The sequence below is a fragment of the Maniola hyperantus genome, chromosome 7, assembly GCF_902806685.2.
Source record: "Maniola hyperantus chromosome 7, iAphHyp1.2, whole genome shotgun sequence".
Classification (NCBI taxonomy): Eukaryota; Metazoa; Arthropoda; class Insecta; order Lepidoptera; family Nymphalidae; genus Maniola; species Maniola hyperantus.
This window is the reverse complement of record NC_048542.1, coordinates 1,951,203-1,975,102: the sequence shown is the minus strand read 5'-3', so window position 1 is coordinate 1,975,102 and position 23,900 is coordinate 1,951,203. Positions and strand designations below refer to the sequence as shown.

The window sequence follows — 23,900 nt, the reverse complement described above, 5'->3', positions numbered from 1 at the left end:
TCATTTAATATGGCTAATATTCTTTATAAAAAAAAAAAAAAAAACTTAATAAAAATTAGGATTTCGTACGAGGGTGCCGAATTAACATTTTACCACCTTGTTTTTTACCGCCTTGATGTTGCTATTATTATATTGTTAATTATTATTCAGTACTAGCTGCCCTGGCGAACTTCGTTTCGCTTAACAGTCGATTCAAATTTTTAAAATTATTCTCTCCGTAAGAACCATCCTCGTACTCGTAAGGAATAATGTAAAAAAAGAATTAGCGAAATCGGTTCAGCTGTTCCCGAGATTTGCGATGACCACATTTAGTGATTCATTTTTATATTATAGAGAAGATTATATTGTTCAAAAAATATTTAAGAACTAGCTTATGCTCGTGACTTCGTCCGCGTGGACTACACAAATTTCATCCCCCTGGGGGGGTGAATTTTCAAAAATCCTTTCTTAACGGATGCCTAAGTCATAATAGCTATCTGCATACCTTTTAGCGCGATCCGTCCAGTCGTTTGAGCTGTGCGTTAATAGATCAGTTAGTCAGTCAGGATTTTATATAATAAGTAGATGTATGTATATTGTGTGGTGATGCGAAACCCTTTGTGCGCGAGCAGACTCGCACTTGACTGGTTTCATCGCCTGAACAATTTCATTTTTATGTTGCTTATGATACTACTATCACAGAATATATTATAATAGTACCTTTACGGCTATTTTTGGATTAGTTAGCTATTCAAATAAACCATTTTATAATAGGGTAATTATGTAATCAAATAATATGTCTACTGTGCCCGTTTCTTGAGTTTTTATGCTATAACTAGCTTATGCTCGCGACTTCGTCCGCGTGGACTACACAAATTTCAAACCCCTATTTCCCCCCCTTAGGGGTTGAATTTTCAAAAATCCTTTCTTAGCGGATGCCTACGTCATAATAGCTATCTGCATGCCAAATTTCAGCCCGATCCGTCCAGTAGTTTGAGCTGTGCGTTGATAGATCAGTCAGTCAGTCAGTCAGTCAGTCAGTCAGTCAGTCAGTCACCTTTTCCTTTTATATATTTAGATGAATATGCCTTCTTCAACGTCGATATCAGATGTTTAATTCAATACACTCGTAAATACTTATGAGATAACTCATTGAAACACCATGTAATACTTCTTTAACACATTTATGCTCATTGCAACACATGAAACACTTCTTTTACATCTTTATCACCACTTACAACAATTCTTCACACTTTTTGAGATTACCTCCCAGCTCTAAAACTCCAAACGAATTAATCTTAGAAAAACGCCAATTATGCCGACCAAACGTCACGTTTCTTTTTTTCATTCATTCCACAGAAAAATGCAAAGTGTATGCCATTGGTCTGAATCGAAAACAACCCACCAATGATAGCCTCTTTGAAATTTCATCCAATGAGATTATTCCTAAATCTTAATGCAGTTGTAAAAAGTATGTGATTTGACTCAAACGATAAATAATTATTTGAAAATCATGACAATGCAATGAATTTACTTTAAAATGCCGACATATTTTGTAATTACGTTCATACCTATTACATGATACATAAAATTAGCGCTTGTGGATGATCCACTGATCAATACTTTTATTTTCATTGACCAGTCATTATTATCACTGTCCAGTCATTGTTTTCGCAGCTACATCTAGTAATCGTTTTAGTATTTTTTATTGAAGCTCGTGGTATGCGGGCTGCGGCTGATGGCCGATGTATCAAACACTGACCGTCCATTATAATAGATGATCAAAGCTCGCTCATTTTTCTTCTGAATAAATTATAGGCAACAATCGCACTTGACCGATTTTTTACTTGGGATATTAATTATATAATCATATATTAATTATATAATAGCACAGAATATAATATAATAGTACTACGTATAGCTTATGCCCGCAACTTCGTTCGCGTAAATTACTCAAATTTCAAGCCCCCTATTTTACCCCCTAGGGCCTGTTTCACAACCTCCAGATAATCTTTATCTGATAAATTTTGACGTTTTTACCGCGCCCCATTATCTCCGCTCGTAACATTCCCGCAAATTGCTAATGCGCGTGGCCGCCATTTTAGTGACGTCAGCACTAGACTGAAGTTTCGAGCTGATGGTATATTTTTACTTAAATATAGGTAGGTACGTCAAATGACGTCAAAATGATGTCATTTCGATGTTAATGAGACATGGTTCCAGCGCAATAGCAATTTGCGGGACTTATAGCCCCGCCCTACCCTACGTGTTTTTATTTCTACATCGAAATTATTTTTTTCGCATCTGCTATTTTAAACTTTTTGTTACTTTTTAATTACGTACCTACTTAGAATGTATTGCTGACGCACTATACTCATTACATATTAATATTTTGATTAAAGTTTTTATTTTTTACATGTTAATTGTTATTCATTTATAATTACTTGCTTAAATTATACTTAATAAGTACCAACTTAAGAGTTAAAACATGATTATTCGAATTATTTAGGAAATTATTGAGGATTCGGCAAGATGAGTAAATAAAATACTATATTGAAGATTTTTTTATTATTGAAAAGTGTCTAAGTATCTATTTTCTTAGAAAACTTTCTTTGAAATTTTCCGTTACTGTACCTATCTTTTAATTGTAAAAAAAATATAACTACAAGTCTTATGAGATCAAGTAATCACAGCATCAAAATTACGCCACCTACACAGATCAACACAATTTTCGCACACACAAATTCGGGTTTGCGGGACTTATAGTCCCGCAAATTTCTAATGCGCGTGGCTGCCATTTTAGTGATGTCAGCACTAAACTGAAGTTTCGAGCTCGCTTATGTCGGCAGTCCCCACTGACTGCGATTTTTTTGTTTATGAATTATAATGTATGTATAATTGATATTTGTTATATTATTGTGGGGAGAGCGGTGATAGTGGGGTTAAACCGGCGTAATTGAGGCTCTTCTCAGACCTGGGCGCGTTTGGGACCCTCGCAGCTTTTTTTATTTATTTTATTTTTTTTTATTTACAAATCCAACAACTGATAGTTAAAAACTATACAATAGTACAGTTCTTGCAATTCACGAAGGCGAGTGGACTTTACTTGTGTTAGTGTGCGTGCATGTCGGACCAATCAGTCACGAGCAAGCGCTCGCAAACGCACACATTCAGTGTTACTTATACCGATACGACTTAAACACAAGCATGAGCCACTCGCCTTCGTGAATTGCAAGAACTGTACCTACGTTGAATAAATTATTTGACTTTGACTACATTTGGGCATATCAAAAAACTTGGTATATTAAAACATGTTTTATAGTTCATCTTTTTGTGCTATACTGCCACTGGTGGTACCATCCTCGGTACCGAGATCGTGCCGCTTGGCTGCACCAAATTGCGAGTAGTGTTTGCTGCACGATTCAGGAACGTCCAGCGATCGCTCTGCGATGACGCACGCGTAGTAGTGCGCTGAAGTGCGAGGAGTTCTTGTGCGATTCGGACTATCGTAGTCGATTTCGTAAAGGCCGAATTTCGTCCTGAAACCAAAATTTTTATTTTAAAACTAATTAGAAAGAAATTTGTCATACAACCATACAGTCAGCCTCCTTGTTTCCTTTTGTTTGAATATAAACTTCTTATAGTCGTAGCTCATAGATAGCGTTCTGGGCATAAGAATTAAGCGATTTTAGGGTTCCGTAGTAAACAAGGAACCCTTATAGTTTCGCCATGTCCTTCCGTCTGTCCGTCCTCGGTTAATCTCAGATACTATTATTGCAATAGGTCTTTTAAAAATACTGTGGGTGTGCCGAAAATCATTTTTGGATTTCTAGATCCGTTTGTAAAATATGATGTTCTAAAGTTATAAGTTTTATATATAGGTACATAGTAAAGTTTATATATTCAAGCGCTCGTCCCGTCGGGGTGGGGGGGGGGGGAGGCGGTTATTTACTTAGAAAAGAAGTCTAGTCTTTATTTACGTAGAAAGGCACTCGAAAGACACATAGTTCGTAAAACCGATAGACGTTGGGGTCCCAAGGTGCTGGAATGGCGACCTCGCGCCGGAAGACGCAGTGTTGGAAGACCCCCCACTGTCCACCTAGTGGGGGGTCTTCCAACACTGCGTCTTCCGGCGCATCAGACGAGTCGCAGAAAGCCGCTGGATTCAGGGGGCGCAAGACCGTGGCGTGTGGAAGTCCCTACAAGAGACCTATGTCCAGCAGTGGACGTCTATCGGTTGCTGATAATGAGAAAGGCACTCACATGTATCCGTCCAGCCACTCGAAGCTGTCGATGAGGGACCATGCCGTGTACCCCATGACGCTTACTTTGTCCACTTTGATGGCGAGCAGCACCTAAAAGCAATCATTTATGGCAAGTTAGGTTTGCGCTTGATGTAGATCATCCATACTAATATTATAAATGCGAAAGTGTGTCTGTCTGTCTGTCTGTCGTCCGTTCAACCGATTTTGACGAAATTTGGTACAGCCACAGAGATAGCTTGCATCCCTGGGAAGGAAGGACATAGGCTACTTTTTATCCCGGAAAATCAAATAGTTCCCATGGGATTTTAAAAACCTAAGCCCACGCGGACGAAGGCATCATGTAGTGTCTAATAAAAAGCAATGATGATGATGATAATGATGATGAAAATGAAAATGATGATGATGACGATGATGATGATTATGATAATGATAATGATGATGATGACAGTGATGATCTATAACGGTGTACGAGATTACAGTCCGCTAACAGACAGGACAGCTTAACAGATTGACGATTATGGTTCCGTAGGCCGCTTACTTGTTTCAGATATTCCTTGATAAAGTTGACTCTATTGTGGTCTTCGAGCTGGTATCCTGTAGTGGAGTATCCGTTCTCTGTGATGAGAATTTTGACGTCGCCATATTGCTTTTTCACCCACGCCATCATTTTGCGAATCCCTTTTGGGTAGATCTATAATAAGAATAAAATAATTACATTACGGCATGGGGTTATTCAAGGGGCGGACCAAGAAATTCCTGCAAGGCTGGCAACGCATTAGTGGTTCCTCTGGTGCTGCAAATGTTAACGGGCGGCGGTAATCACTTAACATCAGGTGACCGGCCTACTCGCCGGCCTACTCGTTTGCTCGCCTTTTTTATTAAAAAAAAAATTGGTCCAGTGTGTGTCACAATAGGGTCTTGGACTGTAGTAATAAAATAACGTTATCTTTTGTAGGTATAGCTGTAGTTTATGATAGCCGTAGAATTATCATTAAAGAATAATAAATTAAAACAAATTATGATTTATGTTCAGTTTTGAATTAATTAATTATTAACGTCACGCTGTAAGGAAAGCGATTAATGATGTCACAAGGCGTAAACGACAAATATTTTTCAATTTTTTAACATAAAAAACGTTTTCCCACAGAAATTAATTTTTATGTTGTCGTTTACGGATTGTGACGTCATTATTCACCTTCCATACAGCGTGACGTGACGTTCATGTTAAAAACAAATAAAAAATCATGTTTTTTTTTTAAATTATTCTCTTTACTAGCTGATGCTCGCGACTTCGTCCGCGTGGATTTCCGCGTCGTGGTCATCGTCTAGTTGTATATAGACCCTACCGGCAAAGCCGTGCCGCCAAGCGATTTAGCTGGTGCGATGCCACGCAAAATCCGATCAGGGGTAAGTACTAACTTGGAAGGGTATAACTTGGAAGGGAAGATACTAACCTAAGGTATGGGTTTAATGAAACTGCCATACTCCTTCCAAGTTAGCCCGCTTCCATCTTAGACTGCATCATCACTTATCACCAGGTGACGTCACAGTCAATGGCCAACTTGTATCGGAATAAAAAAAAGTAATGCTTTAGTAGAAATATTACCGGTAAGAGGTCAGCCTTGCCGTAGGTAGCATTTGGTGGATGCACCAACGTCGCCTGCAGCTCGGGTGAGCCGGTGAAGAACCATACACCAGGCTCGTCTCCCGGCCTTGATGGCCTGATCACGTAAGAGGTATACTGGTTCATTCCATAATAGTCTGCAGTTCCTGAAAACAGTTTGACAGTCAAATGAAGAAAGAAGAACTTTGGACTCGTTTTTGCTTGCAACTTCATGTCCATTGGCGCCGATTCTGTTGTCTTTCTCTAAACTAAATTTAGAGAAAGATACTAGATACATTAGTACTCTTAAATTTAGTTGTGCTCAGAATCGGAATCGTACTAACTTTTGTGGCTACACAATAATTTTTCTTTGAAATAATCCTTCTTTTTCAGGCTATTTGAAACAATACCTTTAATAAACTCTTTCTCCTCTTCAGTGAATGCTGGCAGTCTGGATTTCTCGTATCCTTGTTGAAGGCTAACTTTCAACATTAACTTTTCAACAGAAGGTGGCCAGCCGCCCTCTTTTGAGAATATTGGGTGAGAGTATCTGCCCAACTGAAAAGTAAGTGAGTAACTTTTAGAGCCTCAATAGCTAACGGTTGGAGAGCGGACTGAATTCCGAAAAGTCGGCGGTTCAAACCCCCTCCGTTGCATTATTGTCGTACCTACTCCTTGCACAAGCTTTATGCTTAGTTGGAGGGGAAAGGCGAACATTAGTCCTGATTTAGCATGGCTAATATTCTTTAAAAAATAAAAAAAACAAAAGTAAGCGTAGGTATGCTGAGGCGACGTAGTTCAGAGCCAGAGCAGTGCAGGGCAGAGCAGATTTTGTTATGCAAACGATAACCGTAAAAGTTACATTCACGGCGGGAAATAATAGTCTGAGAATCGTCATAGAAGTCTACTGCAAGTTACTACAATATGGCAAACTAGTTTTAATAGTAACAATATAATTAAATTATTAAGTACCTGATGCTGCCTTCCAAGTTCAGCCAGCGCCTCATCTTCAGGGGTATTAGGTTCTATCCAAAGTGCATGAGGGGCGAGCGAGATTTTACCTACAAATGTAATCGTAACGTAACTTCAACCGAATGTGATAAAACTATCTAAATTAGGCAAGCATATTAATTAATTATTTTTATATCTAACCTTTGTATTTAGGCCTAAACTCCTTATCAAATATCCTGTAGGCGGTAGCATGTGCCAACATCACGTGTCTGTTACAGAGGAAAGGTGCAAGCACTGGTTCCTTGACCCTTGGCGCAAATAACCCAGAATTGTAATTGCAATCGCACACGACGTTTGGTTCGTTGACAGTCAGCCAGGTTTTAACACGATCGGCGTAGAGCGTGTAGAGCACTCTGGCATAGTCCCCGAACCAATCAACGATTAGGGGGTTCGTCCAGCCTCCTAAAAAATTAAACAAAATGTAATATTCATCATCATCATCAACACATCGCCGGCTCACTACTGAGACCGGGTCTTATCTCAGAATAAAAAATGTTTGAACATAGCCTATCACTAAGCATTTACTTTAGCGGTGAAGCAAAGCATCGTTAAATAATAAATAATAAAATAAATAAAAATAAATAATGGTGACTAAATCGTGAAACAAATTAAGTATGTATTACGTCTTATAATTTGGTTAGTATTATTATATTAAGTATATAATATATATTAAATTATATATTAAGTATATATTAAATTATATATTAAGTATTTTGACCACCACCATAATATTGTAACTGGCGCAGTCGGTAGGATTCACTAACTTGTCCATTGATCTACAGAACGAGGCGACGGAATGCCGGTGTTACGACATAGTAACTGGAGTCGGGTGACTCAGAAGACTTAGACAGAAGAAGTGAAGCTTAATCGTTTTGCGCGACTAATACGTTTCATCGCCGCGTCAAATCCTTTCACTCTTTGTGAGTTAGGTTCCTATGCTACTTCACTCTAAAATTATATTTTTAGACATTCCACAACTAACCAAGGTCTTGAATCTTCACAGGTAGCCCCCAATGGTACATAGTGACGATTGGTTCAATGCCTTCAGCGAGGAGGCCATCGATGAGGTCGCTGTAGTATTTGACACCAGCTTCGTTGATCTCGTTGGTGAAACCCGACGGTAATATACGAAGCCAGCTTATTGAAAATCTGAAAAAGTAAAGCTGTCGTCACGTAAAAATGCCTCTGAATGACATTAGTGAGGAGGTGCCTGCCATGTATAATAATGTTCTCCGACCGATCTTACCTGATGGTAAGTGAAGATGCAGTCTAAGATGGTAGCGGGCTGCTAACTTGGAAGAATGTGGCAGTTTTATTACACCCATACCCTTAATCGGTTTCTACAGGGCATTGTACCGGAATGCTAAATCGCTTGGTGGCATACCTTTGTCGGTAGGGTGGTAACTAGCCACGCCTTCCACCAGACCAGACCAGACACAATTTAGAAATTATAAATTTCCAAATTGCCCGTGCCGGGAAGGCAGCGCTTACCACAAGGGAGGTCGGCAACAGGGTTCCTATAAAACTGAAGCTTCATCTCAGGTGCAGCTCTGACGCCCTCCCGCCTCTGGTGGTACGAGCCGCCCGCCACATCTCCCGTCGCATTACCTTTGACTTCTTCAGGGTCTTACCTACCTATAAAACTGAAGCTTCATCTCTGCCGCAGCTCTGACGTCCTCCCGCCACTGGTGGTACGAGTCGACAGCCACATCTCCCGTCGCATTGCCCTTGACATCTTCAGGGTCTTACCTATAAAACTGAAGCTTCATCTCTGCCGCAGCTCTGACGTCCTCCCGCCACTGGTGGTACGAGTCACCAGCCACATCTCCCGTCGCACTGCCTTTGACATCTTCAGGGTGTTCGTGGACGTATCTGTCCCAAATGCTTGGCCCTTTGCCTGTATAACATCACAATAATATTATAAAGGCGAAAGTTTGTATGTTTGTGTATGTAATATGTATGTTATTTTTTGCCTGAAAGAGTCTTTCACGCAAAAACTATTCGATGTCATCACTGCTCAGTGATGAGCGCTGTGGTGGTGCTTTTGACTTCTTCAATGAGAAAGAGCGACAGATAGAAAGAAAGAAAGAAAAACGTTTATTTCTTAAATTGTGCCACGCATCACATCTTATAACTACGAATAATTGGTTATCCCTGCGCTTCCTCCACTTGAGTGTTAAACCTAAAACGCCTAAAGCAGAAGAAGCTCCGGAATAAACTATGTCATGTGTTCCGGCCCAAACCGGAAAAAGGTTCTAGCTCAGCGTAATCGTTCATCGTTTTCATAACCGTCAAAAAATACTGCCTTTTGATTCGTTGATTGGCTGTTTACATTTTTTCACAGCCAATCAAAGGGCAGGATTTGTTGACGATTACGATAACGATGAAAACGTTGTTCTTACACAGTTGGGATGCTGGTGTCGCACCTGAGGCACCAGATTGGGAATTTGTATAAAGTCACATAAGACCGTGCCGTGTTCGAGTCATTCAAGCCTCATCCGTATTACGTTTCTTCATACAAAATTGCAATCCGTGGATCGTCCGCACGTCGGACGTGCCTCGGACGTGGCACGGTCTAGCATACATCATCCTTGCGATAGATTCCCTGTGTTCAAAGTGACTTACCATCAGCATTCCAGCCACCCTCGATTTGGTATGCAGCTGTGGCAGCACCGAATTTGAAGTCTGATGGAAAGCTGAGGTCGATAGCCCATGATGTTTGTAGTAAGACACTGAAAAACGACACTGAGAGAGTCTCTCCATCACTCGCTCCATATTTCTCGGAGTTCGGGGTCGCTGAGTGACTCAGAGCTTTCTTATGAGGCCTATAGTTAGCGACCATGTCTCGGAGCCTTATGTCATCATTGGCAACACGCACTGACTTCAACACCATAGACTTCATACATATTTTAGAATCTTATGGAGAACTCTCAGGCATGCAGGTTCCTTCACGATATTTTCCTTCATCGTACAAACAAGTGATATTTAATTAAGTAGGTACTTAAAACGCACATAACTCCGAAAAGTTAGAGGTGCGTGCCCGGGCTCAAACCCCCGACCTACGATTAGAAGGCGGACGTCCTAACCACTAGGCTAGCACAGCTGGTTATATTAATTATTATTGTAATGTTCTTTAATATTCTTTGGTAGTAGCAAAGATAATATATTAAACAAGTATATATTATCTTTGGTAGTAGGTATATTCGTACTTATATTATGTAGTTTAGGAATTGTGCTAATGCTTTCTGCTAGGCGAAACATATCTAACTGTTTAACTCAGTAAGACTTTATGTAAATTAATGTGTTTAATTGCAAAATAAAGAAATTGAAATTGAATTGTTTAAAATGCAATATATACACTTACCATAAAGCAAGTGCTTGGAGAGGCAACATGGTCAACACTGAAATATTAATAAGTGTGTAACTGTAATGTAGTTTTTATATACTTAGATTGTAAAGGGTCATTACGTAAATAAGCAGGCACCTACAAGAAAGGTGAAGGCTTTTAATATTATATTCTGCGTATAATAAAGCTTGCTCTGCATGCGTGCGATTCGCGGTTAGCAATGAGTTGTGATGTTTTTAGGGTTCCGTACCTCAAAAGGAAAAAAGAAACCCTCACAATCACTTCGTTGTCTGGCTGTCGTGTCTGTCAAGAAACCTATAGCGACCTACGAGTATGGTCATGCAATTTGGTAAGTAGGTAAGTAGGTCTTATAGAACACGTAAAGGGAGAAATCCGAAAACCGCGAATTTATGATTACAACACAATAAAATAAAATTAAAATGTGTTTCACAACCCCGTTGTGCTAGATCTTTTTTCCACGCACATGCAAAGTGTGGAATCAACTCCCTTCGGCGGTGTTCCCATTAGATAACATCATGGGGTTATTCAAGGGGCGGACCAACAACTTCTTGAAAGACCGGCAAGGCTGGTGGTTCCTCTGGTAGGTACTGCAAATGTTCATGGGCGGGGGTAATCACTTATCACTTTTATATAAAAAAAGAAACAAAATATAATCAGTATTTTCAACTTTTATAGTAAGATAACTATAATACCAAGTGGGGTATTATATTACGAAAGGGCTTTACTTGTACATTCTAAAACGGATTTTTATTTATTTTTATGGATAATAGTTTTTGTCAAAAATATAGACGACTGTAGTACGGAACTCTCAATGCGCGAGTCTGACATGCACTTGACCGTTTTTTTTATTAAACCCATAACCCTTTGGTGTTTGTTTGGATTTGGTGTTTGGTTTGTGTTTAGTGGTGTTCGACGAATTGCAACTTCATGCGTAAAGAAACTAGTTATATTATTATAAAAACAACAAAATTGCAAAATTAAAAAAAGTAAGTGGCTTTAGGAGAGAAAGGAGGGCACTATCGATCCGTTGCAATAATTATTATGCTCGCAAAGAGGACATGTCCCAGTTCAGTATGGAAGGGGGGTTTTTTACGAGTGTCAATTAACCAGAACCAAACTGGTGTCACGTGAAAGGGGGAAAAATAATAATATTATTATGCTTACGCAATGCATTTAAATGATAATTTTAGGAAACCCCATTTTTAAGGTTCGAAACGTGACGTCACGGTTAACGTTTTCGGATTTATCGGCGTCATCTTTATAAAATATACATTTTTGCTTGTAATTTCACTACCAAAAATAGTAAAAAAGTGACCACCAAAATTAAAACACCAATTTAATAATAATTCTTCATAATAATACCTTTAATTAATAAAAAATTAAGTATTATTAAATTAGTGATTTAATTTTTGTGACCATTTACTATTTTTGGTGGTACAAAGTATTTATTTGACGTTTAAATTAACTTAAACATTTCTTAATCGTTATTTTATTATATAGGAATAAGTTTAAGAGATTCGTGAACTGATATTAACAGGGGTTTTCTCTTATTTCTCCAAAAAATACAATTTTGTACGCAGTTTGTACTCTACAGGGGGGAAATGCTCACTTTGTGAGTAAACAAATAAATAAATTAATAAATTAGATTAAAAAAAAATTATTTGACGTAATTTTTTTCAATATCTGGTGATAAGTTACACATTAAGCCATAATAAATGCTCTTAAGCACAACACAACGTCTTGCTTATGCTACCGAGTAGCGTACTCTTAACATATTTTTTTAGCCATAATATTAATTATGACTAAAATTCCCCTTTCTCCAATTAAGCGTGAAGCTTGTGCTAGGAGTGGGGACGACAATAGTGCAATGAGTGGGGTTTGAACCGCCGTCCTTCCGGATTTCAGTCCGCTCCTTTAACCGTTGAGCTATTGAGGCTTATACAGGTACTCTTAAGATTATTATCAAGCAGCAATCTAGGATCTAGGTACCTATTACACCCGCTTAAAATTAGTACCTAAGGTATGTACTTGACTTAGGATTAAAATGCTGTTAATTTTTTATCTTTTTAGGGTTCCCTAACTCAATAAGAAAAAAAAAGAACCCTTATAGGGAAAGTTAATAAAATGTACGTTAAAGTAGGTACTATTTAAGTAAGTACTAGCTGATGCCCGCGACTTTTTACGCGTGGATTTTCGGTTTTTAAAAATCCCGTGGGAACTCTTTGGTTTCCCGGGATAAAAAGTAGCCTCACTCTCCTGGTCTTTAACTATATCCATGCAAAAGACGATCCGTTGCTCCGTTGCAACGTGATTGAAGAACAAACCAACAAAAAAACTCACTTTCGCATTTATTATATGGGTAGGTACTGAGCGTACTGATCATCCTCTGTTAGTAATAACTAGCTTATGCTCGCGACTTCGTCCGCGTGGACTACAAAATTTCAAACCCCTATTTCACCCCCTTAGGAGTTGAATTTTCAAAAATCCTTTCTTAGCGGATGCCTACGTCATAATAGCTATCTGCATGTCAAATTTCAGCCCGATCCGTCTAGTAGTTTGAGCTGTACGTTGATAGATCAGTCAGTCAGTCAGTCAGTCAGTCACCTTTTCCTTTTATATATTTAGATGTAGTTAACTATGTAAAGTTTTTTTTTAGGTGTTCGTAGGTATGTTCTTCAATCATGCCGCAACGGAGAAATTCATCCGATCAAGTCAAAACTTTGAAGTTATAGTTGTTGTTGGGACTTGCGGAAAGGTTTCGGACATAGTACCATCAACGTACAATAGGAGGCGCGTGAATTTCATAGCATCAAATGCCAGACATTAGTTAGTAAAAGTAATAGGTAAGTAGTATAAAAAATATACAGCTGTTTTAAAATAAGTTCTTTATTGAATTAATAATACTTACAAGTATTGTCAATAAATTAAAAATTGTAGCTTTCATAATCATAATAATTATAATAAGTAAGAATTATTTTAATTACCTATTATATAAATCACTAGCTGCCGTGGAGAACTTCGTTCCGCTTAACAGTCGATTCAAAATTTTTAAATTTTTCTATCCGTAAGAACCATCCTCGTACTTCAAGGAATAATATAAAAAAAGAATTAGCGAAATCGGTTCAGCTGTTCTCGAGATTTGCGATGACCAACACATTTGCTGATTCATTTTTATATTATACCGTGGAGATGGCGCCTAAGTATCAAGCAACACATTTATAGCAATACAATATTAATTGTATTACCTGCCTGGCGCCAAAATATCATATCAAAGTTAAACCTTTATGCAATGCATTAAGGTTGAAAATCACATATTTGTCGTCTGCATGGTCCTCTAAAGAAGCCCCCATCTTGACTACTGCTAAAGCTTTCATAATTTACTTAGTATGAAACTTATAGCTAACGCGTAAATATTTAAATACATAGAGTCAAAAATGTATTGAAATACAGCCGTTTTTCGGTTTTTATTGGTGAATCCGTTCGTTTTGGCCTGTGAACGGAATAGTTCTTTTTGTAGCAAGGATCCGGAACGTCTAAAGAACGCTTTTCAATGACATAATCTTTAGTATTGCGCTAAAACTTTCATAATTTACTTACGATAAAACTCATAGCTAACGCGTAAATATTTAAACAGAATCCATAATTTGTTGAAAGGCACCCGCTCTTTTCCGATTGCTTTGGCGAGTCTATCCGTTTTGGTCTGTTAACGGGATGGTTATTTTTGAAGCAAGAATCCGGAACGTCTAAAGAACGTTTTTCGATGACACATCTGTAGTAGTGCGATGAAGCTCGCGCTGTTCTGGTGCGATTTGGATGCTCGAAGTCGACTTCATAGAGGCCGTATTTAAATCTGGAAATGAAAGGACTTGAATCTGGCTGCCGTATCTACAAAGAAAAAAGGAACACCTATAGGATCACTATCTGTCTGGTAAGGGAATCTAAATATATAAAAGGAAATGGTGACTGACTGACTGACTGATCTATCAACGCCTAGCTCAAACTACTGGACGGATCGGGCTGAAATTTGGCATGCAGATAGCTACTATGACGTAGGCATCCGCTAAGAAAGGATTTTTAAAAATTCAACCCCTAAGTGGGTGAAATAGGGGTTTGAAATTTGTGTAGTCCATACGGACGAAGTCGCGAGCATAAGCTAGTCAAAATATATAGGGTGCTTTCCGTTGACCTAGAACCATGAAATTTGCCATGTAGCAATGTCTGATAGCACAAGTTAAGGGAATAACCCGAAAACCGTGAATTTGCTTTTAGGTACATCGCAATAAAAATTAAAATGTGTTATTTTTTGTACGACGTGACGGGACCCTTCGTGTGAGAGTCTGACTCGCACTTGACCGGGTTTGTAGGATTCCCTAGGTACCTCAAAAGAAAAAAATAGGTAGCCATTTTGAAATATCTTTGTTGTCTGCCAAGAAACTTATAAGGTGGAGGGTATGACCTAGAATCATGAAAGGACCTGCCCTTATTAAGGTAGGTAAAGGAAAAATCCAGAAACCGTGATTTAGTGGGTACTTCACAAAAAAATAAAAATGATGAGCGGGTCTTCTCCGTTTGGCCGGAACGGCCAAGCGGGGGTACGGGCCTCGAGGCATGGCCTCCTTACCCGGGTGGGGCGCAGGGCAACTTTGTGCCCTGGTGACTGTTTTTAAGTCGGAATTACACCGACTTGGGCCTGCCAATCTTGGCTTATGGCCCTAGGGGACTTGTTCTGTTTGTTTGTTCTCCGCGCGCGGGCGGCGGCGTTCGCACTGTCGCGCGCGGAGATGTTTTCGGTCCAGGGTCGTCAATCCGAGGTCGGTCTCCGCGCGACGGCGTTAAGTTCGCCGTCGAGCGCGGAGACGAGGTCAAGTCCGGTGGGTCTCGCGTCGTCGTAATCGTCGTCGCTTGGATCATTTGCGTTCTGCGACAATGATGGCGATCGCAGGAGCTCACGAGGTAGTTGACGCCCGGTCGGCGGTCTAGGGATAAGTGGAGCGATGCCGTGGAGGTGCTCGTACGGTCCGTTGTCCGCGCGCGCAAACATGCGCCGCGCGAGTGTGCGGACGTACTCCTCCACGGTGGGCGTCTTGAGGTCGCGGTGGATGACGTCGTTCCTCACGTACCTCGGAGCTTCCACGATTAGGCGCAGGCACTTGTTTTGTTGGACCTGTAGGCGGCGTCTCTGGTACTCTGAGCAGAATGAGTACCAGGCTGGGGCCGCATACGTCAACCGTGAGCGGACATAGGCTCCGTAAATTCGGAGCTTGGTCTTCGGTGAAAGGCTTGAGGCGAGGACCTGGCGCAACATCGACGTGGCTGCACGTGCCTGGTTGACGGCGTGGTTCACCATGGGAACCATGTGCAGGCTTACGTCGATATGACACCCCAAGTAGCGCACCGAAGTCTGCCACTCTATGTCCTGCCCTCGTAGACGAAGTTGACGGTAAGGCTGTCGGGCGCCGAACAGGATGGCGGCTGTCTTCCCCACGTTGACGGCCATCCTCCATTTGTCCAGCCACTCCGGTAGCAGGTCCAACAAACGTTGCAGCCGGTTGATTGCGACGATCTGGTGGTATGACGACGTGAAATACGCGCTGTCGTCGGCGTAGAGTGACAACAGCACGTCTTCCTCCCCCTCGCGCAGATGTTCGGCGAGGGTAGGGATGTCGTCCGTGTACACCGCATGGAGACACGGGGACAGGCAGCTGCCCTGTGGTACTCCTGCCCGTATCGGGCGCGGCTGGGAGTCCACGCCTTCCACGGACACTCGGAAGGACCTGCCCTCTAGGAACGATGCTACCAGCCGTAAAATAAAAATGTGTTCTTGAACAAATAATTTACTAAACCACATCATAGATGGTGCTGTCCGGTTAATAACTTGCGCGAGGTCATGAGTGCACGGTGGGCCAGGTGTGGGACCAAAAAGTGTTATTTCTTGTTCGATGGTACGGAACCCTTTGTGTGCGAGTCCGACTTGCACTTGTCCAGTTTTTTTTACTTACGAGTATCCAGCGAGCCATTCAAAGTTGTCAATGAGAGACCACGCCGCAAAACCAATCACGCTCACATTGTCCACTTTGATGGAAAGGAGCACCTGGGAAGTAAGTTATTATTCAGATTTGAAAAGAGATTGAAAATAGTTTGTACGGGAGCGGTGTGCAGGCTCGACCGTACCAAAGGGAGATCTCTTACCGAGCAGTTGGATGTGCTCGGAAGCGTCAGCTGGGCCGACGGTTGTATCTTGAAACTTCTATATATAGTCCAGATTGCAGAAAACTCCGTTAGTGCGAATTCTGTCGGCGGTACATTTGTTCGGGGACTACGTCATCGATTGAACAGCGCCATCTAGTTTGTACTGTGGCAACCGCCACAAGTTGAATTAGTAGTAAGTAACTTACTTGAAATCTAATTATTTTTTTCGTCCAACCTTTTAAAAAATGGCGAGCAAATGAGCAGACGTACCTACCTGCCAAATTTCATGATTCTAGGTCAACGGGAAGTACCCTGTAGGTTTCTTGACAGACCGACAGACAGACAGACAGACAACAAAGTGATCCTATAAAGGTTCCGTTTTTTCTTTTGAGGTACGGAACCCTAAAAAGTAGGGATACCCGACGGAGTTTGTTGTGAACTTCTTCCTAAATGGAGTGCTAATGTGTGAGCCTAGACTCAAGAAATAATATTGAAGTATTTTCAAGTACCTGTTCGAGGTGATCCCTCATATACTGAAGTCTGTTATAATCGTCCAGCTTGTTCCCACGCGTGGCCAAGCCGTTCTCAGTGATGAGGATGTCGATGTCGCCGTACTGCTCCTTCAACCACGCCATTAGCTTGCGGATGCCTTTTGCCACGATCTTTCAACAAATAAAAATAATTTCAATGACATTACTACCACTACCAAGCCGTGATAGCCTAGAGGTTACGACGCTCGCCTTCTATTGGGGTGGTCGGGGGTTCGATCCCGGGCACGCACTTCTAACTTTTTCGGAAATAAGTGTTTTTTAAGAAATTAAGATATGATATCGCTCGCTTTAACGGTGAAGGAAAACATCGTGAGGAAACCTGCATGGCTGAAAGTTCTCCATAATGTTCTCAAAGGTGTGTGAAGTCTACCAATCCGCACTTGGCCAGCGTGGTAGACTATGGCCAAACCCTTCTCATTCTGAGAGGAGACCCGTGCTCTGTAGTGAGCTGGCCATGGGTTGATCATTGATGACTACCACTACTATACTACCACTTTTGTAAGTTTCGCTGATGTACCTGCGCAGAAATCTTCTTTTTGATTGGCGCGAAAATATCTCCGCCAATCACAGCGTTCGTCCGTCCGCTATTGGTTGTTGTCTTCCCGCCATGTTTTGAATGCGCGACTAAATGAGCAAGATTGACAGATATTTTCATGGCAGCCATTTTGATTTTTTTATTATTTGTTGTTATTATACTAAGTATACATTCTAGTAATTCAAAACTGGTAATAGAAATATACATTCTGTGAAAATTTCAACTCTACGTACTTATTAAGGTTCACGAGACAGCCTGTTGACAGACAGACGGATAGATGGACGGACGGACAGCGGAGGCTTAGTAAAATAGTTTGCATCCTTCAGGTACGGAACCCTGAACATTAAAAGAGCTAAAAGTTACCGGAAGTAGCGGAGATTGTCCGAAAGACGAATTGAGAGGGAATTCCAATATGGCGTCGAGTTCCGGTGATCCGTCAAAGAACCAGACACCATAGTCCTCGCCGGGTCTGGCTGGTCTGATCAAATTGGTCGTGTAATAGTTCATTGCGTAGAAATCCGCTGTGCCTGAAAAATATAGTTTCTTCTTACGTCGGGGGCTCGGAAACCTCGTTAATTTTTTTTAACCAGCTCGCCAGAAACGCCATAGTGCCCCAGCACCATTACAGAAATTTCGTTTTGAGCGGTCTTCAAAACTTGAACTTTATCATTGATTTTAATTCTTGGGGCTGACGAATAGGTTTGATGTATTGCCACTAACAGATTTCCAAAACCTCAAAATCCCTCAGATAAAAGTTATTTTGATGCTTGAAAAATCAGCCCGTAGATCTCCCAAAAAATATTACTTAATGTACTGTGCTTATTACGTATACCTACTTAGTAAAGAATAACTTCAAAAATGAGTAAAATAGCCTATTCGCTACACTCACTCACCTTTCATAAACTCAATCTCCTCATTTGTGTACGGAGGTAGCCTGGACTCCTTAAACCCATGTTTGAGACTGTACTCCAACATCAGCTTTTCAAGAGAAGGCGGCCAGCCTCCCTCCTTTGAGAAGATTTGGTGAGAATATCTGCCGAACTGGAAGGTATATCAGACATCCCATCTACACGCACGAAACGTTTTGCGTCATCATTCCTCATACGCATGGCTAAGGTTTGGAATACTCTTCCATGATCTGTGTTTCCTACCAATTACAACCCGGGTGAATAGGCATCTTCCAGATCTAGGTAAACGCGTCCCATCATCACTTTACATTAGGTGTGATTGTGGTCAAGCGTTTGCCTATAATGAATTAAAAAAAAAACACTTTTGTTTATTTTGGTATTGTACTCGTTAATGGAATAATAGTAGTTTTGAAACGGTTGCATAATAGTTGTCATTAAAACAGGAGTGTGAGTTTAAAAACTGGATTACAGTACCACACCAAAAAAAGAAGTGTTAATGAACAAATATAATTATTTTCAATTTTCAAAGTAAGATAACAATAACAAGTGCGGTATCATAATATTATGAAAGTGCTTTAGGTACTTGTATATTTTTAAACAGATTTTTATTTATTTTTATGCATAATAGTTTTCGTGGAAAATGTTGAAAAAAATACCCAACGTAGGCTACTTTTTATCCCGGAAAATCAAAGATTTCCCACGGGATTTTTAAAACCTACTTAAATCCATGCGGACGAAGTCACGGGCATCAGCTATAACAATTTTTTTTAAAGAATATAAGCCAAGTTTATCATGCTGACTAATATTCCCAGTTTCCCTCCAATTTGAGCCTCAATAGCTCAACCGGTATAGGAGTGGACTGAAAACCGAAAGGTCGACGACGGTTCAAACCCCGCCCGTTGCACTATTGTCGTACCTACTCCTAGCACAAGCCTGACGCTTAATTGGAGAGGAAAGGGGAATATTAGTCATTTAATATGGCTAATATTCTTTAAAAAAAAAAAAAATTAAGCGTAAAGCTTGTGTTAGGAGCAGGTACGACAATAGTGCAACGGGTGGGGTTCGGCGACCTTTAGGTTTTCAGTCCGCTCATTTAACCGTTGAGCTATCGAGGATATTAGAAGCAATATCATACCTGATGCTGTCTGCCTAGTTCTGCTAGCCCAGTGTCGTTAGCGGTGAGAGGTTCTATCCACAATACGTTGTTTACCAGCGATATTTTACCTGTAATTTAAATAGAAAATAATCATGGTTTTAAAAAAAAACTGGCCAAGTGCGAGTCAGGCTCGCGCAATGAGGGTTCCGTACTACAGACAGATAACAAAGTGATCCTATAAGGGTTCCGTTTTTCCTTTTGAGGTACGGAACCCTAAAAACTGGCTTAAAATCGCGTATTTTTACGACTCCTGACGTTTTCACTTAGCTATCCCCGTACCTACCAAAGAAGCTAACAGACTTGTATATTTCTGGTCGCTCGAGTCTTCTCTCAGAATGAGAAGGTTTGAGCCATAGTCCACAGCGCTGGCCAAGTGCTGATTGGCAGACTTCACACACCTTCGAGAACATTTAACTACTGACCTGTATATTTCGGTCTAAAGTCTTCATCGAAGATCCTGTAGGCTTTAGCGTGTGCCAGCATCACATACTTGTTGCACAGATACGGACCAAAGACCGGCTCTCTGATCCCTGGGGCATAAAGCCCAGAGTTGTACATATAGTCACAAATGGCGACGGGCTCGTTGATGGTGAGCCATGTCTTGACACGGTCGGCGTATAGAGTGTACAGAACTCTGGCGTAGGCCCCGAACCAATTTACGATGAGGGGATTCGTCCAGCCTCCTGAAAATTGAAGATTTTTTTTGAGTTTGCAAGAAAGATAGATATACAATGAACCAAAAGCTTAATTTGCTATAGTCCGCTAAAACAGGTTGAATCTGTATGGTGCAACATGCAGCATGCGAAATGCACCACCCGCCCTCCCACTGCTAAACATGCAGGAAAAAGCAGTCACCAGGCAAGCAATCACGATTGTCACTTTGCAATTGTGCATTGTAAGGTCTACATCTCCTGAGGATGCTCCGGTGTCGGGGCGAAACGTGCGTCGAGTGTGTTTGGGATTTGTGTGGTGCTGCGTGGTGGTGATGCGCATTGATTGCCTGGTGGCTTCTTCTTCCTGCATGTTTAGCAGTGGGAGGGCTGGCGGTGCATTTCGCATGCTGCATGTTGCACCATACAGATTCAACCTGTTTCAGCGGATTACAGCAAATTAAGCTTTTGGTTCATTGTATATCAAGGACTTCCGCAAAGTAACGCCTGCTTCTATACAACAATTAGAAAGATAGATGATAATATGGTAATAAGTAAATATAAAATAAGCAGTAGTTTATGAAACAGTTGCAAAATACGGGATATTAAATCATGAATGTGAGTTCAAAAAACCAAGCCATAGGCGAGACTTTTAAGAGTATCACACGAGTGTTTTAGATCCTAACTAGCTTATGCTCGTGACTTCATCCGCATGCACTACACAAATTTCAAACCCCTTTAGGGATTGAATTTTCAAAAATAAAATAAAATAAAAAAATCATCTGGGGGAAATATCACGCTTTCTTGGTGTACCTAACTTCAAACATTACGCTTACCCAAGTCTTGAATCTTCACAGGCAAATCAAAATGGTACATAGTGACGACCGGTTCAATGCCTTCAGCAAGGAGGGCGTCGATGAGGTCGCTGTAGTATTTGACACCAGCTTTGTTGATCTCGTTGGTGAAACCCGAGGGCAATATGCGAGACCAGCTAATTGAAAATCTGGAAAAAGATAAACGATAGACTCTACAGAAGTCAGCACTTCAGCAGTGTACTGATTCTCTTCATAACTAAAGGGCTTTGAACCTAGTTGGCATACCTACAAGTCCGCCATTTTAAAAAAAAACCGGCCAAGTGCGAGTCAGGCTCGCGCAACGAGGATTCCGTAGATACTACAGTCGTATTTTTTCGACATATTGCACGATAAACCAAAAACTATGGTGCATATAAATAAACAAAAATCTGTTTTAGGATGCTCAAGTGAAGCCCTTTCATAATATTATGATACCCCACTTGATATAATTATGTTACTTTGAAAATAGAAAACACTAATTATTAGTTCATGACCACATTTTAATTTTTTTTGTGTGATGAAAACACAAATTCACGGTTTTCAGAGTTTTTCCCCATATGTCTGCTATAAGACCTACCTATCTGCCATGATTCTAGGTCAACGGGAAGTACCCTGTAGGTTTCTAGACATACAGACAACAAAGTGATCCTATAAGGGTTCCGTTTATACATTTGAGGTACGAAACCCTAAAAAGGGCTTTGAACCTAGTTGGCATACCTACAAAACCGCCATTTTGAAAAAAGCTCGTTTATCTCTTAGTTATAAAATGTAATGGCACCATTTAAGAAATCAACGTTTTTCTTTCTTCTTTCTTTCTTTTTCAAGGAAGAAAGAGAAGGAGCTTACCTATAAAACTGTAGTTTGGTTTTAGCCGCAGCTCGCACGTCCTCCCGCCACAGGTGGTAGGAGTCAGCTGCCACGTCCCCGGTATCACGATCCTTGATATCTTCAGGGTGCTCATGGACGTATCTATCCCATATGTTAACGCCTTTGCCTGCATATCAGATTTATCAAAAACTAGCTTAGGCTTGCGACTTCGTCCGCGTGAACTAGACAAACAAATTTCAAACCCCTATTGTACCCCTTGGAGTTGAATTTTCAAACATCCTTTCTTAGTCGATGTCTATGTCATAATAGCTACCTATCTGCATGCCAAATTTCAGCCTGATCCGTCTAGTAGTTTGAGCTGTACGTCGATAGATCAATCAGTCAGCTTTTCCTTTTAATATAGATTATGCATCCTATCCATATTAATCCACCATCATCATCATCATCATGATCAAGCGTTCGCCACTACTAAGAAAGGGTAGACTTCACACACCTTTGAGAACATTATGACTGATGAACTCTCAGGCATGCCACGTTTCTTCACGATGTTTTTTTTCAGCGTTAAATCAGGTTATATTTAATTGCTTAAAAGCTCATAACTCTGAAAATTTAGAGGTGCGTGCCCATTACCGAACCCTAAACCTCCCGGCTCTGTGGCCGACGTCATAATCACTAAGCTATCATGGCTTATTAATCCGTACTAAATAATATCATGAAATATGTGAAAGTGAATCTGTTTGTCTGCTACCTTCACATCTGTTTGATAGATTTTGACAAAATCTGGTACAGACATTGCTTTCATTCCGGTGATATAATGCCAAGTAGGTACTTTTTGTCATGCAAAAGCAAACGGTAAGTAGGTACTGTGAAGGAGAACATCGCGACTCTACATAATGCTCTCAAAAGTTTGAGACGTCTGCCAATCCGCACTTGGTCAGCGTTGCGGACTATGCCCTAAACCCTTCTCATTCTGAGAGAGACTCATGCTCAATAGTGCGCTGGCAATGGGTTGAATTGATTATTATTTGTTGAGAATGATCGAAGTTTTTCATAAAAGGTTTTTTTTGGAGATTTACCATCAACATTCCATCCACCTTCGACTTGGTACGCAGCGGTAGTAGCTCCGAACTTGAAGTTGGGCGGAAAACTCAGCTCTATACCCCATGACCACTTGCCCCATTGTAGTACAGCACTGCAAACATAATAATTTAGGTTTTAAGTAATAAACGTTTAATTTTAGATTATTAAGTAAAAAACTTTAAAAAAATAAAGGTTTTTCTTTCTTTCTTGTCTGTCTGTCTGTCTGTCTGTCTGTATGTCTGTCTGTCAAGAAACCTACAGGGTACTTCCCGTTGAACTAGAATCATGAAATTTGGCAGGTAGGTAGGTCTTATAGCAGACATAGGTAAGGTGAAAAATCTGAAAACCGTGAATTTGTGGTTACATCACACAAAATAAATTAAATTGTGGTCATGAACTAATGATTAGTATTTTCAACTTTCGAAGTGAGTGATTATATCAAGTAGGGTATCATATGAAAGGTCTTCACCTGTACATTCTAAAACAGATTTTTATTTATTTTTATGCATCATAGTTTTTGAATTATCGTGCAAAATGTCGAAAAAATACGACTGTAGTACGGAACCCTCATTGCGCGAGCCTGACTTGCACTTGGCCGGTTTTTTAATATTAGGTACTCAATGAAGCAGCAATGTATAATCAACAAATGTCAAATGAAATCATTCAGTGTTAGACACTGAGTTTGATAATGTGAGATCCTAGTCAAGAGTGAACTAAAGTTGTTATCAAATTAAAAAAAAACTTGCGCTTACGATAATATGTCGAGACTTACCATAGAACAACTGCTTGGGTTGACACCATGGTCGAGACTGAAGTATGGTTGTTGTTTTTTTAATATTATATTCAAATGAGTTGATGCGATTAAAATCAACTTTGTTTTCCTATAACCAGTTTCACATAGACGAGATTTAACCACAGGACACA

The 23,900-nt window shown here is 40.4% G+C and overlaps 2 protein-coding genes across 2 annotated transcripts; both read right to left on the bottom strand.

Annotated features, from left to right (window-relative positions):
* Positions 1-3,295: 3,295 nt before the first annotated feature.
* On the bottom strand, positions 3,296-9,700 carry LOC117983928 (myrosinase 1-like). Its single transcript, XM_069499705.1, has 10 exons — positions 9,484-9,700; positions 8,608-8,755; positions 7,841-8,007; positions 7,000-7,260; positions 6,820-6,908; positions 6,258-6,405; positions 5,851-6,014; positions 4,783-4,935; positions 4,243-4,334; positions 3,296-3,518 (listed from the first exon to the last, which is right to left on the bottom strand). Exons 1-10 carry the CDS (start codon positions 9,698-9,700, stop codon positions 3,296-3,298), a joined length of 1,662 nt encoding a protein of 553 aa, XP_069355806.1.
* A 3,469-nt stretch (positions 9,701-13,169) lies between these two features.
* On the bottom strand, positions 13,170-23,777 carry LOC117983926 (myrosinase 1-like). The gene is made up of 11 exons (XM_034970570.2): positions 23,749-23,777; positions 22,973-23,088; positions 21,915-22,062; positions 21,051-21,217; positions 19,987-20,247; positions 19,544-19,632; positions 18,394-18,541; positions 17,864-18,027; positions 16,924-17,076; positions 16,225-16,316; positions 13,170-14,075 (listed from the first exon to the last, which is right to left on the bottom strand). The coding sequence occupies exons 1-11, from the start codon at positions 23,775-23,777 to the stop codon at positions 13,808-13,810; spliced, it is 1,635 nt and encodes a 544-aa protein (XP_034826461.2). The 3' UTR covers positions 13,170-13,807.
* Positions 23,778-23,900: the final 123 nt, after the last annotated feature.